Source organism: Penicillium arizonense, assembly GCF_001773325.1.
Source record: "Penicillium arizonense strain CBS 141311 chromosome Unknown PENARI_contig002, whole genome shotgun sequence".
Lineage (NCBI taxonomy): Eukaryota > Fungi > Ascomycota > Eurotiomycetes > Eurotiales > Aspergillaceae > Penicillium > Penicillium arizonense.
The window spans coordinates 293,585-308,810 of NW_019173279.1; the positions used below are offsets into that span (position 1 = coordinate 293,585).

Consider the following 15,226-nt stretch of genomic DNA (forward strand, 5'->3'; position numbering starts at 1 on the left):
ATAATGATTTGGTTGCGATATAACCTAATGCAAGTGTCAAAGTGATTTTAAGCTATAACACTTCGTGGCCTTTACTCTTAGTATCAACATATAGCTATGTAGCTACACCGAACTTACCAAATAAGTCATCTTTCATCTTGTATTCATTGAAGTCAACAAACTAGGAGATATGTCAGACATAGGGTGCTAGGGTTCTCCGGAACCAAAGTGTGATCGCTCTGCTCATTTTCAACGTAAAGTCATTAGCTAAATGTTTTAATAATCTCAGCCCCTAATCGTATCTGGCTTGGTCTGAACAGATTGGGGCACTAATAATAGGGCCCCAGGATGTTCATTCGCTCGGCGGACACGTTTTTTCTCAAGCCACATCACTATTCCAGCAGCAGCAGCGACAAGACATGCCAAGCATACAAAGAGTCCAGTACTCCAGCTCGGTCGGTTGAACCGATTCATTCCCCACATGAAAGCTGCCAAGCAGATCTGGAAAACAGTATTCAGCATGTTCCCCCAAACGACTACGTCCAATTTCCAAAGTGGGGTGGGCGACACATAATCACCCCCTTCCATGCTGCCTCGGTCCCCGGGGTCTGCTGTGAGGGGCAGAACACTCATTGATGTATGTGGTAGAAACCATTTGGCGTGAATAGTTGCAAGCTTGTTGATCCCTCTCTGACGACTTCGTTCCGACCAGCCGAGTCGCCAGAAACACCAGTGGTAGGTGTCTATAATACGCCACGGGGCTAGACCAAAGCCGGTCACGCAGAATAGAGCATTGAGAATCTGAGAATCGATCTCAATCCATATCCGACGTGATGAATCCAGACTGTTGCAGCTTGGGTGGCACATTGCAGGGGCGGCATTGCAAAGCAGTAGAAATAGCATTCCGCCCCATGCAATCACGTTCAAGCCATATATCGTAATTCCAAATCCCACGGGTGTCAATAGCCAACGACTAAACGAGCGAGTGGTGGCTGTCCATGATTGCGAAGGGGGGTTTCGGAGGCCTTTGTCGGTATCTATCTGTTTATCGCATCAGCAATGTGGCAGAGACAGCAAGAGAACGATCTTGAAACCGCAAGACTGACGAAAGTATCCTCTGGCGAAGAAGTAGTAGAGTGGAAGCGCATCGGGATGTCTTCCTCTATTGTTCCATCCATCTTATTGATATGAGTCGTCATACTTAATGGCAGGAACTGGGGGTTGCTGGAGCATTAAAAGCAAAGTGGAGGGCTTCTGAAAATAGCAGGGAATATCAAGAACCACTAGTGGCAAAATAGGGCACGTATTCGTACTATCAGTTAGGGTCTGACTCTCGAATATGTTTGCCTACTTTCAGCTTGTGCACAAAATCTCGATTGAGACTTGTATTGTAACAGAACCATACGGTTACTGGTACTAGTTGGAATTTTACGTTTGTAATCGACGGGTAGATTACCGGGCCCGTTATTCTTAGCTCGTATAAAGTTCCTGACGAGGCTACAAATACGAGTACGCGTAAAATCTCCGTTCATATTCTAATTTAGTTGAGTGGTTTTCACGCTAGGAAAATAGAAAAGGATAAAAAGCAAAAAAATAAAAATCAGTGTCGTTTGATACAAGGCTGGTTGCTCTACTATCCCACGTCCACCACGGTACGCAAGAGCGTCTCGAAGTGCTGAGAAGACATACAGGTGTGGTTGAGACAGTTCAGTTTGCTGCGGGTGTGGTCTATAAGTCCGAGAGCCAAAGCAAATTCCGCTATATGTTAGTATCCGATGATGATGTTGAGAACAAGCATATGGTTATTATGTGGGAGCTAGACGAGCATGGGAAACTCATTACCTCCGCGAGTATTCATACTTAACTTCCTATCAATCTATCGTGGTAGGTTGAATTTAGTATATACATTATTCAATAACGTCATTTAATCATGTAAGGGTTCGCTAAGGCTGCAGGACCGGCCTACTCCACAACTCTGGGATATCAATGAGTCTCTGTCACTATTTGGCGGTTTAAGTGAGCATACGAGAGCGTGAGGTATACCATTCAACTTGTGGATTAATGTAATAATAGTCTAACATCCATTGCAAGAATGCAGCCACCCAAATCCCATTAAAGGAAGCACACATGAAGCACTGAAGCAATGGCTCCCAAATACAAACTAACGAGAATCGAGAATCTAGTTGAAAAAGAAAAAAAAAGATTGTAGCAATCATAGCAAAGCATGAAATCCAGATCAAAACCCTTCAAACAGCATGATAAACTTTGAAACTCTTAAACTCCCAAAACGCATCAACAAAACTCTCAGGACTACTCTTCACAAACTCAGTGCAAGTAGCAGGACAATGATACATATTATCATAAAACTGCGGCTGACCAGCAAGCTCCCCACAAAGATCAATATTAGCAATAATACTCTGGTTCCTGAAATGCGAAGCAACATCACACTCCGTACCAGGGAAATCCGCCAAAGCAGTCCCCCAAGTGGAAGGATCAGGCTTCGAAGCGGTGATATCAGCGGGTATCGAATCCCGTCGGAAGAACCAAGCACGGATACCCGCCTCGCGCAGCTCAAGGGCGTAAACGCCGCCGCCGGCCTTGTTCATTGCGTCGCCGTATGTATCTTCCGCGCCAATAACGCCACAACCCGTGTTCCCGCCGACGCTACCATCGCAGTTTTCGAAGGAGGCTTGGCCGGTTTGTTTGCGTTTGACGTCTTTCATTGTACAACCTTTTGTTGTATGTAGGGAGACTTCGTTGCCGTGGGCTCCTTCATTTGTTGTTTCCAGGACATCGATCTCGCCGTTCGAGGGCCAGTTATATCCATCTGTTAACCATAACGCTGGCCATGTCGCGCAGCCGAATGGTGTGTGGAGGATATCGAAGACGAAGAGGCCATTGTCGTATTTATTTATGGATTCGATGCGCACAGAGTTCCGGCCTGCGATGGCGTTTGGTGTCGAGGCGTCCACGCGTAGGATGGCTGATGTCTCTGTCGCGTGGGTGAGGTTTAAGTCTGTGGCTGCTTCTTGGTTGACGTAGATTACGAAGCCGGATGTTGGGTCTTGCTCGGTGAAGTAGGTGAAGTGGTCGAAGAAGGCGGTTCCCTCGTATGTGTCGGTCAGGGTGTAATCAAGGGGTGTGTATTTTGGGTATCTGTTTTTCACGACTTCGACGGGGACCACGATGACTATCAATAGTAGGACGATGACTGCTCCACCTGCGAGGAGTTTGTTGCGTAGGGACCAGACACGTGGGTCATATCGATGGAGTGTGGTTGTGGCGTCTCGGCCTGGGACTGCCGAGGTCGTGATCGGGGTTTTGGTTTCGAGGGTGGGGATGCGCGAGGTGGCTCCGCTGTAGCGGTCGAGGAATTGGGGGGGTAGTTGGCGGTCGTCCATAGTAAAATTAGATATTAAGTAGAGATAATTTATCGTCTAAGAGATACTTTGGGGATGTTAAGAACGACCATGACTCTTCTTTTAACCTTGGGCAGCAGCAACAATCTGTCGTCATGGACCCTGGAATGGAAGTGTCGATCACAACGGGTTCCCGTTTGCGAACCCACGGATCATCTGTCTCGAAGTAGTCTAGCCTGGCTCACCTATGCCTTTCTAAGGACTAGCTCTGTTTCTTAATCCAAGGTCCGAACTGGTACCTGGCACAGTACTTGATATCTGGTGTTCTTTAGTTAATGTGCAGGCTTTTGTGCTGGAATTCTACTGTGTGTTCGAGGCGCAAAATACGTCACCGCCGAGACTGGACTCCCCGCGATCGGTAAAGGAATGTGCAGGGTCCCGACGTCATGCTATAGGCTTGACGTGTATTGAAATAAATTAAAAATGAATGCAGAAAATATCCAATAGATGTTCAGGTTATTTCCAGTATGTAGCTAATGCAGGGATGTATGTAAAAACGCCAATTTCCTATGGTATCAACAAAAAAGCAAAGATCCGCCCATTGTCTATCGATTGGATCGGATAGTCGAGGAGCGATGCACCAGAGAGTCTGCATTTGGCGCAGGACCTGTTTGCCAGTCATGAGTTTCCGAACCCGATGTCTGGGCGGCATCGTTCCTCGCCTGAGATAGGGTACGCGACTGTGATGGGCCGAAAGAGCCAGCACCGCTGAGGTTGGATGCGCGTCGGCGCATCCGCCTCTCGCTCTGTTCGGCTTCGTGTCGGTTCATAGCGTCGGATGGGAGCAGCACAGCACGATCTAGCGCGTAAGGCAGGCCACGGTGGCGACCACGGAGTTGCATGGCAATGATCACCAATTTGGAAACCACATTGAACTGCCCAGAGAACGAGGTATTCACGTTGGGATAACCAAACGACAGACCAACTGTACCATAGGCGGAGACAACCTCGAACAGAACGGTGAATAGCTGGAAGGAGTAGTCGGCCGGTGACTGCAGCCTTGTGCCTTCTGCGATAGCGATAATAAACAGACCCAAAAACACATACCACAAATCGAAACTCAGCTGGCGCCGCAAGTGAGCGCCGATATAGGTGGGTGCGTTGGAATCCTCGTGATCCTCATCGGTAGCATCGTATATACCAAGACTCTTCTCTTCGTACACATTGGTTCGACGCATTGAGATAGCGATCGGGAAGACTGAAATATACATCATGATGAGATAGGAGACCTGGATAGCAGGGTGGAGGTATGAAAGACTGATGATTCCGAAACCGGCCGTTCTTGTCGCAGCCGCTTGGAAGAAGCCATCTAGGACTCGGATTCCAGGAGGGAGTGAGGTGACAGCAGGATCGTTAAGCTACATCGTGGGTCAGCGGAGTCACACAAGAAAGAGAGGGAGTAACTCACATCGAGAATAACGAAAAAGATCACATCGATGCCATTCAAGGCAACAAGGATCGCAAACAGCCACCAGGTGGCATTGCGAGGGAACAAGAGAGTAAAACATCGACGCGGGTGGTCCAAAAGGAACTTAAGTTCTTCCCATAGGGCAGTTCCCTGGCGGGTGAACTTGGACATAACCCAGATCATCAAACGGAGCATACATGGGAACGCAGTGTTTCCTATGATAATCAAATATGACAACATGAGCAACGGGAAGACGGCCCGCTGGAAGGAGTAAAAGGAGTCGGGCGTCAAGGTGAAACCCACGTCGTTAAAGGCAGAGGCAGCAGTGAAAATTCCCCACCAAGGCCGTCCAACTCCAGCCTCTCTGACAACATTGCCCCATTGGTCCACGGTCATGATCCAGCCGATCATGCTAAGCATGCCGATGAGATGGAAGCCAACGTAGTAGGTGATAAGCACGACAGCCAAGGTCTTCAGAGCACGGTATTCGATACCGCCCAGCTCGTCACGCTGTTCCTCGGTTAGATCAACAAAGTTGGAGTTTCGTGCCACTGTCGCATTCCAACTGAGATATGGTTGAGTCGAAAGTTCCCGTTCTTGTGTCAGAGATCGGAAGATTCCCCTGAAAGTGTTTCTCGTGTTGGTGGGGGCAAGAGTAGTCGTTTCATTCCCGTCCTTAGTTTCTCGGAACGTGGGTTGAGTATTTAGACGAGGGAATGTATTCCCGCGTGGACGAGTCCTTGGAATCTCTGGCTCGTTGATAGTGATGTGGGGTCCTTCAAGTGGACCGAGTTGATCATCCGCCTCGGGGTGGTTTGACGGGCTAGCATCGGTGTTACGAGGACTAGGAGGGAGAGCCTGCTCTTCCTCCTGATCGGCATCTTCTTCTAAAGCTTCGGGGGCTCCGCCACGATCATACTCACGCGGACTTGGAATCCGGAGAGCTCCTTTGTCCTTCCGTTGCTTTTCCAGGAAGGCGATGTGAGTTTCGGGGTTCAGATGAGTTGGGACCTTCAAACTACCGAGTCCGAATCGAGGCTCACGTTCAGCTTCAGTTTCATCGGAACTGGAGCTGGAGCCAGGCCCGGAGCCAGACCTGGAACCAGACCTAGAGTCAGACCTGGAGCCAGACCCAGCACTGGGTGTGGGAATCTCTGGACTGTCAGCCCCCGGAGCTATATTTTTGCTGGGCGTGTCCGCCAAGCGACCGTCTCGTGCATCTCCTGAATTGTTCCGCAACACCACAATCGGTCGGCCACTGACTCCAAGTTCCGCACGGTTGACCTCATCGCTACCCCGGTCCTCAGTCACAGTTTCCATACGGGAACGGGTCCGTCGCATCACACGTGCATCGCGGACCACATGCTGGAAGCGCTTCTCAAACCAGTACAGCCGGATAAAAACCAGCGCACTATGAATGAAAATCGGCGTACACAGACATGGAATCAAGTATAGGGCGATTTGTTGGTAGAGTTTGAGTTTATTGATATCGACGGTGTTGAGCCCGCTCTGGGTGGCGGCGCCGGCGGCGAAGAAGAGCGCATCGATATAGGCGAGCTCGCTGCCGGGATAGAGGATAATCGAACCGATGATGACCCACGAGATGATATAGGCATAGTGGATGAAGATGAAGTTGAGGTGCAACTCGTTCAGCAGCGGAACCCGTTGCTTCAGGGAGGATACCTGTCGAATGAAGGCCGAGAACATGTTGACCAGGCACAGTCGGCCAGACGGTTGCCGAAAGGCCACAGGGGCCGGATTTGACGAGATGGGAGACTCTCGAAATGAGGGGAGTTTTTCAATCCTGCATGAATTTAGCTCGCAACTCCGACCTCGTTCTGCGGGCCATACATGTGGTCCCGTCGATCGCTACCGAGCGGAGAGTTTTCCAGAGAGCACGCCGCTCTTAGCCGCGTGGCATTGAGCCACAATTGGAGCTGATGGAAGACATGAGAAGGATAGAGGAATGAAAGTAATAGAGAAGAGACAAAGAGGCGAACAGAATATAAAAAAAAAGACCGAAATGGCAAGCTGCAAAAAAAAATAACGCATGCGGCCGGCAATATTACCGTATGGTATTGTCAACTGCCACGGAAAACGTGGACTGCCGATCGTTTTGCCGCCCGTTTTGGGTGTGGCGGAGCAACTCCAACTGGTTTTGGTATGTAATGCGCACTCTTCCCTGGCAGTATATGAGCGCAGTTATCCACTGTGGACTCGTCTCCCCTTTTTCTTATAGTCAAGCTTTCTTTTGTTTCATATCTATCTTGGACTATGCAGAAGTGGCGGTGGAACGCTACTGCAGTCTGCAATCTGCAATCTGCAATCTGCAGCAGGCATGTGGTCACTGCAGTATGCATAATGGATTTGATAGCTCCAATATTCCGATATACCACGATAGCTACAAACTAGCAAGTTATATCTGGCTGCCTAATCAGGGGCGAATTTGAGATTGGCCCACTTTTTCATTCCACCATGTCGTGGCCCGGCCCTAGACTGCTACACTTAACCCCTGTGATGTTAGGGCTGGTGAAAAATCACACTGTTTCCTCGCTGATTGGCCGGTCTCTCTTTGCTTTTCGACACCTTATACTTGGCACTGCAGTCGAGATATCAGGCCTCTTGTCTTGTTTCCAATTATCTGTCAACATGTCTCAGGTACTGCCGTCTCATTGGGGCAATTTTCTCAACCCTGCTGGCGGTGTGCAGTACATGTAAAAGTAGCGACAAGGGGGTATATGTATACGACCGTTTCCGGAAATCAGCTTACCAAGTTACGGTCACTCTCGACATTCTTGTCGGAAGGGATGATCTTTTCCAAATGTTACTATATGACTTGATCATGTTCCAGCCATTCCACGCGAAAATGATGTCAGCTGCCAAGAATAAGGCCGGCCATTCCGGTCACCTGTTCTCGAAGCTCATGGTGAACCCGGGGCAACAACACTAATAATTGAGGGAACTCGTTGTTTACCCTTTCGGGGCTATGTCGGCTGTCTATGCTGTATGATAGGGGTTGTCGGAGAGCCCGACCGTGGGTTTTGTTTAACAATGCAGTAAGTGCAGTAAACAACCGAGCGACATATTTTATGTATACACTTGCCTAAGAAAATAGACGGAAGAGCCAAGGATGTAAGCGAAGCCACTCGTATCTGCAGCTGATAATATCGGATGTACCGATCAGCTGATTGCGCAAGTGAGGCATCATAAATCGCCATCTACATGTACTGTAGTTGGATTGAAGATCGGACTTGCAGATTGATATAGAATTCCCAACTGGCTCTACACAAACCCGCTCACCGTGCGAATCTATAACTGACAGGTAAGAGGTGAAACAAAAATTGGTATATCTGTATATTTGAATACCATTTTACTCGCAAATGCTTATAATGAGCGTATAAACTAGTAGTCATACTTCAGCTGACCAACGGGAGGAATGATTCCCTCCTTCTCCAAAATGTCAAATGTCCTATCAAACGCCTCCCAGGTATCTTCGTATCCGGACCACCCAAGCTTCCTAGCCTTGCTCATGCTAGCAACACAGCCCCATTCACGACCAAGCACAAAAGTCAAAAATCCCCAGGTAGCCTTGTCCCAGGCAGCTTGGTCTAAGTTATATTTCCCCTTGAGCTTATTCCATGCTTCATGGACATCCTTTCGTTGTGCCCATTTCTGGGGATCGATAGGAAGTCGAAGAGCGGGGGATCGAGAGTTCACAGGATCATCAGCAATGCCCATTGTTTTGGCGTGCACAGAAATAGGGTTGTTGTTCTTGAGTTCAACGTTGGTGGCCTCATCCTTGTATCCTTCAGTCGTAGCAGGGTCGAACATGTTCTCCGGAATTGTGCAACCAAAGCGCTCTGCGAGAAGAGGCCACAAACTCTGGAAAGACTGGGTGTCTCCATTGGTAACATTGAAAATATTGTTGCCAGCTCCAGGTGCAGTGGCAGCCCACAAGCAAAACTGGGCATGGAGCTCTGCGGAAGTCCAGCAGTTGTTGATGAAGTAGTTCACTTTATTGCCGGGGTAAATCAACTGTGAACCTGGCAGAGCTTTGCTGACCGCACAATATAGCCCAAGAGCAGTAGCCTCGTTCATGAAGTTATGCTTAGCGAAGCCGATAACATCGTTCGGAAGGGTACAGATCCACTCCCAGTTGCCTCGAGCTGCAGCTTCTCTCAGGATGTTCTGTTGAGTGTAGTAAAAATTCGGTGGCCATTGGTGACCACCGAGACTGTCCTCCAATGGAGGATCAGATTCGACGAGCGGCTGCTTAGGCAATCCGAGATGGACACCGTAGTGTTTTAATCCACAAGTGAGGACAAAGCGCTTGAGTTTCTTTGTCGCGCCGGTAATCTCAAGGGCTTTGATAAAGCTGGAGAGCAACGCGCCGTTCACGCGAGCCGCCTCGTCTTCATTGTCGCGCGCCAGGTAGGCACAGAAGTAAATGTACTCTGCGGAAACGCCGGCAAGGCCCTTGGCCATTTCCTCTGCGGAGGCTTGGAGGTCAAGGCAGGCGTGCTCGACTCGTGCATCTTGTACACTTGGCTGGCTTCGCGAGAGGGTGTAGATTTTGGTGTACGAAGAATCTTTCAGGAGATGGCGAACGATCGCATTTCCAGTTATTCCTATCGTTTGTATGTTAATCAAGTCATTGTGCGTTGAAGATCTCAAGTGAATTCGAACATAGTTTCACTTACCTGTAGCACCAGTGACAATAGCAGAAGGCATAGTGGATTGAAATTAGTTCAGAGGATACTTCCAAACCGATGAATTAAATCACACGTTAAATCATTCTCAGAGATGGGTTGTCTTACTGGAAGTGACGTAACTATATGCGGTCTCGGTCTCTCTTGAATTTGACTAGAAATGTGACGTCTTGATGCTGCCCAGGCCCCACGTCGGAATTAGGCTCAGCTTGTATTTGTTCCGAGCCTCTATCCGAACAACTTTGTAAGGTCTTCTGATTGTTTCTCGGGATTTGAACTGGTATTTGATGCCAACATGAGAGTCCAAGGGGTCTGGAATAAAATATGAAAGTACGAGAGGAACAGCAACATCGAGCTTGTATAATGTAAACTAGTTTTACATGTTCGGATCATTTGCCATGTTCAAAGTGAATGTAGAAAACATCATCAACCTCAAATCCATCGGACTGGACAGCAAGCAGGCTGGCCGTATTTTATGGCTCGAGTTCTTCCCGGCAACAGCAGAACAGTAGGGCCGTAAAAGTCATTCGACTTTGTCGTTTCCGGGTTCCATGTGTGCGAACTTCCAAAGCCTGTCAGTCAATGTCTCACTCTCCATGCCCTTGAAAGGATTCCCCTGATCGAGCAATAGCTTGACCACGCGGTCGTATCCCTCCTCATAAGCGGCCAATAAAGCAGACCAGGTATGATTTCGCTTCTCTTTGGCCATGACGACTATATATAGCGACGTCAAGTAAAGGTCAGATTGGTGATGGTGATAAGTTTGCTGCAATCGCTGATCCTGCTTAAGCGCTTTTGTTTACGGTGCCCCCAAAAAAGACCCCCCATGTTGAGCGTTCGGACTCTACCTACGTTCACTAAACCCGATTATTGTATTTCCAATGCATTAAACGGTAAAAATACATCAATTTCTTGGCAATGCTAATGCCCCGAGAATTGGCGGTCATGGATCCGAGGTACTTCTATTTACTATGCATAAGGAAACTACGTATTTACGGCAAGAGCTCCTACGGTGATTCCTCCAAAGGAGGAAACAATCACACTCCCAAAAAGTCTCTTTCGAATCCATTCAGTTATGGTTTCGGGGCGCGAATGGTACCTCGCACAGCATATCCCAAAGCTAGCAGTTGGTCAACGACGTGAGATGCAATATAGCCATTTGCGCTAGTCACAAGGATCCGGCATCCTGTGGGTAAAGCATGGGACACCATCTTCAGGTAGTGGCAAGGTTGAAATCTAACGTTCAGAATTAGAGTTATATCAACTTGCTAGGGCGCATGGCGTGTCCACCACAGCCGGGATTAACTATCCGGTCAGGGTGGGCGATCCAGTCAGACAATATTCAAGGTGCCAATATATCTATTTTCATGCCAACGCATCTCCAAACCTAAAAGAATCGAGATGGATTTGAAAGATGAAGAAGCATCTCTAATCCCCGATGTATACTGAATGGCCGACAGTTTTGGGCGTAAAAACTTGTTGTTAAGCTACGCGCTCGTTAGGCTATCCCTGTATATATTCATCGTAGCCCTAAGCCAGCCCTAAATCAAATGGGTAAACAGTCATAATCACATGTATCAATTTCCTTTGCTCCTATTTCTCATTTGTTAGTTTCAACTCCCGTGGCTAGATATAACGTATTGTGGAACAACGAGTGTTCCTTGCGGGGCTACAACCCTAAGCTCTGCTGACGAAAGCGAGTGTAGAACAATGACATTGATCATAAACCTGACTAGATATGCTGTCGTGTGGTTATATCACTTACTATTGATTTTGTTCCGAAGTGTGAGTTCACTGACTTTCGGCCACACACGTAGATACTCCATCATTGGCCCAATGGAGCATCCCACTAGCCAAAATAGAGCGGAATAGCCGGATGTGCCTCATCTCTGGGATGCCATCATTGACTTGTTTCGATTTATCAATCTAGATGATTGTGTTGAATATTCAGGAGTTATTTATCGAATGAGATAACTCATTATGATATCTATCTTAAGAATCATCGCCAGGCCGTGGGTGGGGGTAACAATAGCAGTGATGATCCTGCTGCTATTCATTCTACCAGACATCTACAGGACGAAGGCCGATGATGAGGGTATACCAGTCCTCCAACCTGGGATCCATGTATCACCAGCCACTACGGTCTTCACACCTCCATTCCACACTCGAGGCCGACACATCCAGGATGCCGAAGGGAGGAAGGTCAAGTTAGCCAGTATCAACTGGTACGGAGCCAGCGACATCCACTTCATCCCATCCGGGTTAGATGTACAACATCGAGATGACATTGCACAGTTGATCCGAAAGCTAGGCTTCAACAGTGTGCGACTCCCATATGCCGACGAGATCGTGGACAAGAACCCAGTGATAAACTCATCCCTGATTGCAAGCAACATGGACCTCGTCCAAACAGCCACAACCCCCGGCGAACCAACGGCGTTGGATGTCTACCATGCCGTAGTGGAAAGCCTAACAGCAGCGGGACTCCTCGTCATTGTAAACAACCACATCACACAGGCAACATGGTGCTGCGGCATCAACCTCTGCGACACAGGCTGGTCGAACGACTGGTTCGGCGGATCCCTCTTCTGTCGCATCCCCCAAACCGAAGAGCAATGGATCCGCAACTGGGAAACGGTGATGCGACCGCTAGCAGGGAATCCACTCGTCCTAGGCGCCGACCTGCGAAACGAGCCGCGAGGACTCTGGGGTACGTTGGGCTGGGAAGACTGGGCAAGCGCAGCAGAGAAGGCCTCGGAACGACTACTCGACATCAACCCGGACTGGCTGATGATCGTGGAAGGGATCTCATCGGCGAACGATCTGTCACGGGTACGGGAACGCCCAGTACAACTGAGTCGACCGGGCCGAGTAGTGTACTCGGCGCATGTATATAAGTGGTCAGGCTGGGGAGATCTGTACCCATATTCCCAGCGGGCATACAGTGAATTCGCAGCAGCAATGGACAAGAACTGGGCATACCTGCTTTCTGAGCATATTGCGCCGGTCTGGGTTGGGGAGTTTGGAACGCCTGGTGAGCCATCAGCAGGTGACCAGAACTACTGGAGCCATCTGGTACAATTTCTGGCCGAGGTCGATACCAGCTGGGGATATTGGGCGCTCAACGCGCGCAAACCAGACGGGGAATGGGAGAGTTACGGTTTGGTGGGGGATTCGTGGGATTGGTCATCGGTGCGATGGGATTCGCGACTGGAGGATTTGCGTACCCTGGGACTCATTCAAAGTTAACCCTTGAAATAGAAAAGGGAGAGAGGTGAAGCCATGGTTCGGGGTTGACCACGCGTCTGCGATGTCGACGATTATTGGTTCTGGGGCAGCGATGGTGGAGAGACCAAAGCCCTCGACAGCCAATGTTGAGGGCGGACAGAACACCAAGCTTTTGAACTATATAACTTAGCTGCCTAGCACGTTTTGCAATCTCGCTCTATACTTGTCTATACTGTTGATTACGCATAAGGATTTCCTTACAGTTACTGCACTTGTTCGCAATAGTGTGTAGGATCCATTTTAGGATATTGTAGGATCCAGTTTAGGATATTGTAGGATCCATTTTAGGATATCTGCTAGGCCATAGCTCACAGTATAAAGCTGTGAACCCCCCGTGTGACTCCCTTCTCTCCTTTTCCTCCGTCTCTTCTTTTGCTCTCCTGACAAGCTCCGATCTAGACTGCAAGATGCTGGTGTGGCTGTCGCGCTGCCTGCCAGGGTTCAGCATTATCGCATTGATCTTGATGCTGGTATTTGCTTTCTCCGATGTCCTGAAGTCGTCTCTATGGAAGAGTTTCTTTCCCCCATCCACCAAGGCTCCCTCAGAAGGTCCATGGAGCGGTCTCAATACTGCGCAGGCTTTTTTTGTCGTCTACATTGTGTTTATCCATACCCAGATGTTCGCCTTCACCATTCGGCTTGCACTGTCGCTCGTCAACATAACCAAGGAGACCCGACGGGCCATCAACAGACGCCAATTGGAGTATGACCCGGATTCTCCATTTACAGCAGGGTCTATAGAATCATTTGACCAGTCTCTGTCCAAGTCTCTTCATACAAGCGAGGTCGAGATCGGCACTCCAGAGCTGATCAATGCGATCATTCTTCCCAACTACTGCGAAGATCTTCACACCCTTGAGACGACACTGAAGGTATTGGCAAGCCATCCCAGGGCAAAGTCGCAATATGACGTGAGTTTTCCAGTGCTCCATATTGTCTTTCAGGGGCTCACATAAGCCAGATTTACCTCGCAATGGAGCAAAAGGAGAATGCCGCAATCGACAAGGCTGCTCAACTGGTCTCATTATTTGAAAAGTCCTTCCTAAACATCCAAACTACCTTCCATCCTGCCGGTATACGAGGGGAGATTGCAGGGAAGAGCTCTAATGTGGCATTCGCGGCACGAAGGATCGTCGAGGTCTACCGCACAGCTCTACAACTGGAGTCATGCAATGTGATGGTCACTGTGATGGATGGTGAGCTGTGCTTCACACGTCTGTAAATCCCGTTATTAACCTTCATTTAGCTGATACCCATCTATCCCGCGATTACTTTACTGAAATCCGCCGACTACACTACTCGCACATCACCGAAGCAGACCGTTCAATCTACTGCTGCCCAATAATCTTCGACCGCAACTCCCACGAAAGTCCAATACTTGTTCGATGTGCAGACCTGCTATGGGGCTTCGCAGGATTATCCACCATGTATCCCTACACAGTAATCGCCATCCCAACATCCGTCTACTCCCTCCCGCTATCCCTAGTCGAAAAAGTCGGCGGCTGGGACAGCGACCCAACAGCGATTGGCGAAGACCTCCACATGCTCCTAAAATGCTACTTCGAAACAGCCGGCAACCTAATCTCGCGCGTGGTCCACATCCCAGCAAGCCAATGCAACGTCTCCAGCGACGCAGGACGCGGCTGGCGCCGAACAATCGACACCTGCATAGCCCGCTACCGCCAGGCCCTGCGACACATGTGGGGAGCCTTAGACTCAGGATTCGCTGCACGGCGGACAATTGGATATCTACGCTTCAATCAGCGCTGTCTATTCCTGCGACCCCGACATTTCGCCTTGCTCCACTTGCTCTGGGAAGCGCATTTCATGCCGTGCCATCTTACCCTGCTTATGTTATTCTCTGTCTTTTATACACTGTGGAACCCCGTTTCGTCGCTTCATCCTACCCTGGCGTGGGTGTTTTCGTTTACTAATACCCTGCGCACGCTTGGGTTTGTTGGGATGAATATCTGTTTGGCGTTGTATGAGCGCTGGCATGCTCTTTGTTTGGATAGCCGGGTGAAGGATATGCGTGAGGCTAATTTGCCTGATACAGGCTTCTCTCGACGTGTCTGGTATCAGCCGCAATGTCTCTTTGAGCGAGTTTGTTTTCCTATTTCGGGTACTTTGTACGGTGCTGTGCCTACTATTCATGCTGTGTTCTCGCACTTCTGGACGGATCGGTTGGTATATCGGGTCAGTAAGAAGCCAACGTTCAGTGAGGAGCTGGGGGTGCTGTGATCTGTTTATGTTATTATGTTACATATCAATAAGTTAATAGATGTTGTTCGCATAGACCTGCTTGATCGGAGATCGGAGTGGGGTTGCATCCTTGACTGACCCCACGGTCTCCAACTTGTTGGGGTAACCGATAACTTACCTCTTTGACATCACGCTTGGATATTCCTCTTTTCTTCTATTCT

At 49.0% G+C, this 15,226-nt stretch overlaps 7 protein-coding genes across 7 annotated transcripts; 2 read left to right on the forward strand and 5 right to left on the reverse strand.

The window, feature by feature from the left end:
• Positions 1 to 52: 52 nt before the first annotated feature.
• On the reverse strand, positions 53 to 1,157 carry PENARI_c002G03367 (DUF2985 domain-containing protein; the record flags this gene model as incomplete). The annotated part of the gene is made up of 4 exons (XM_022627363.1): positions 53 to 60; positions 118 to 160; positions 412 to 1,020; positions 1,086 to 1,157. 4 exons carry the CDS (start codon positions 1,155 to 1,157, stop codon positions 53 to 55), a joined length of 732 nt encoding a protein of 243 aa, XP_022492785.1.
• A 1,068-nt stretch (positions 1,158 to 2,225) lies between these two features.
• On the reverse strand, positions 2,226 to 3,380 carry PENARI_c002G10967 (glycoside hydrolase family 16 protein; the record flags this gene model as incomplete). Its single annotated transcript, XM_022627888.1, has 1 exon — positions 2,226 to 3,380. One exon carries the CDS (start codon positions 3,378 to 3,380, stop codon positions 2,226 to 2,228), a length of 1,155 nt encoding a protein of 384 aa, XP_022492798.1.
• A 563-nt stretch (positions 3,381 to 3,943) lies between these two features.
• Positions 3,944 to 6,513, reverse strand: PENARI_c002G07917 (potassium ion transporter; the record flags this gene model as incomplete). The annotated part of the gene is made up of 2 exons (XM_022627687.1): positions 3,944 to 4,756; positions 4,807 to 6,513. The coding sequence occupies 2 exons, from the start codon at positions 6,511 to 6,513 to the stop codon at positions 3,944 to 3,946; spliced, it is 2,520 nt and encodes an 839-aa protein (XP_022492731.1).
• A 1,695-nt stretch (positions 6,514 to 8,208) lies between these two features.
• PENARI_c002G05546 (SDR family oxidoreductase) lies at positions 8,209 to 9,537 on the reverse strand (the record flags this gene model as incomplete). The annotated part of the gene is made up of 2 exons (XM_022627523.1): positions 8,209 to 9,434; positions 9,507 to 9,537. The coding sequence occupies 2 exons, from the start codon at positions 9,535 to 9,537 to the stop codon at positions 8,209 to 8,211; spliced, it is 1,257 nt and encodes a 418-aa protein (XP_022492920.1).
• Positions 9,538 to 10,038: 501 nt separating this feature from the next.
• Positions 10,039 to 10,224, reverse strand: PENARI_c002G10950 (uncharacterized protein; the record flags this gene model as incomplete). The annotated part of the gene is made up of 2 exons (XM_022627886.1): positions 10,039 to 10,046; positions 10,107 to 10,224. 2 exons carry the CDS (start codon positions 10,222 to 10,224, stop codon positions 10,039 to 10,041), a joined length of 126 nt encoding a protein of 41 aa, XP_022492427.1.
• Positions 10,225 to 11,552: 1,328 nt separating this feature from the next.
• PENARI_c002G02546 (glycoside hydrolase family 5 protein) lies at positions 11,553 to 12,764 on the forward strand (the record flags this gene model as incomplete). The annotated part of the gene is made up of 1 exon (XM_022627317.1): positions 11,553 to 12,764. One exon carries the CDS (start codon positions 11,553 to 11,555, stop codon positions 12,762 to 12,764), a length of 1,212 nt encoding a protein of 403 aa, XP_022492791.1.
• Positions 12,765 to 13,420: 656 nt separating this feature from the next.
• Positions 13,421 to 15,044, forward strand: PENARI_c002G08821 (glycosyltransferase family 2 protein; the record flags this gene model as incomplete). The annotated part of the gene is made up of 3 exons (XM_022627752.1): positions 13,421 to 13,714; positions 13,765 to 13,999; positions 14,050 to 15,044. 3 exons carry the CDS (start codon positions 13,421 to 13,423, stop codon positions 15,042 to 15,044), a joined length of 1,524 nt encoding a protein of 507 aa, XP_022492968.1.
• Positions 15,045 to 15,226: the final 182 nt, after the last annotated feature.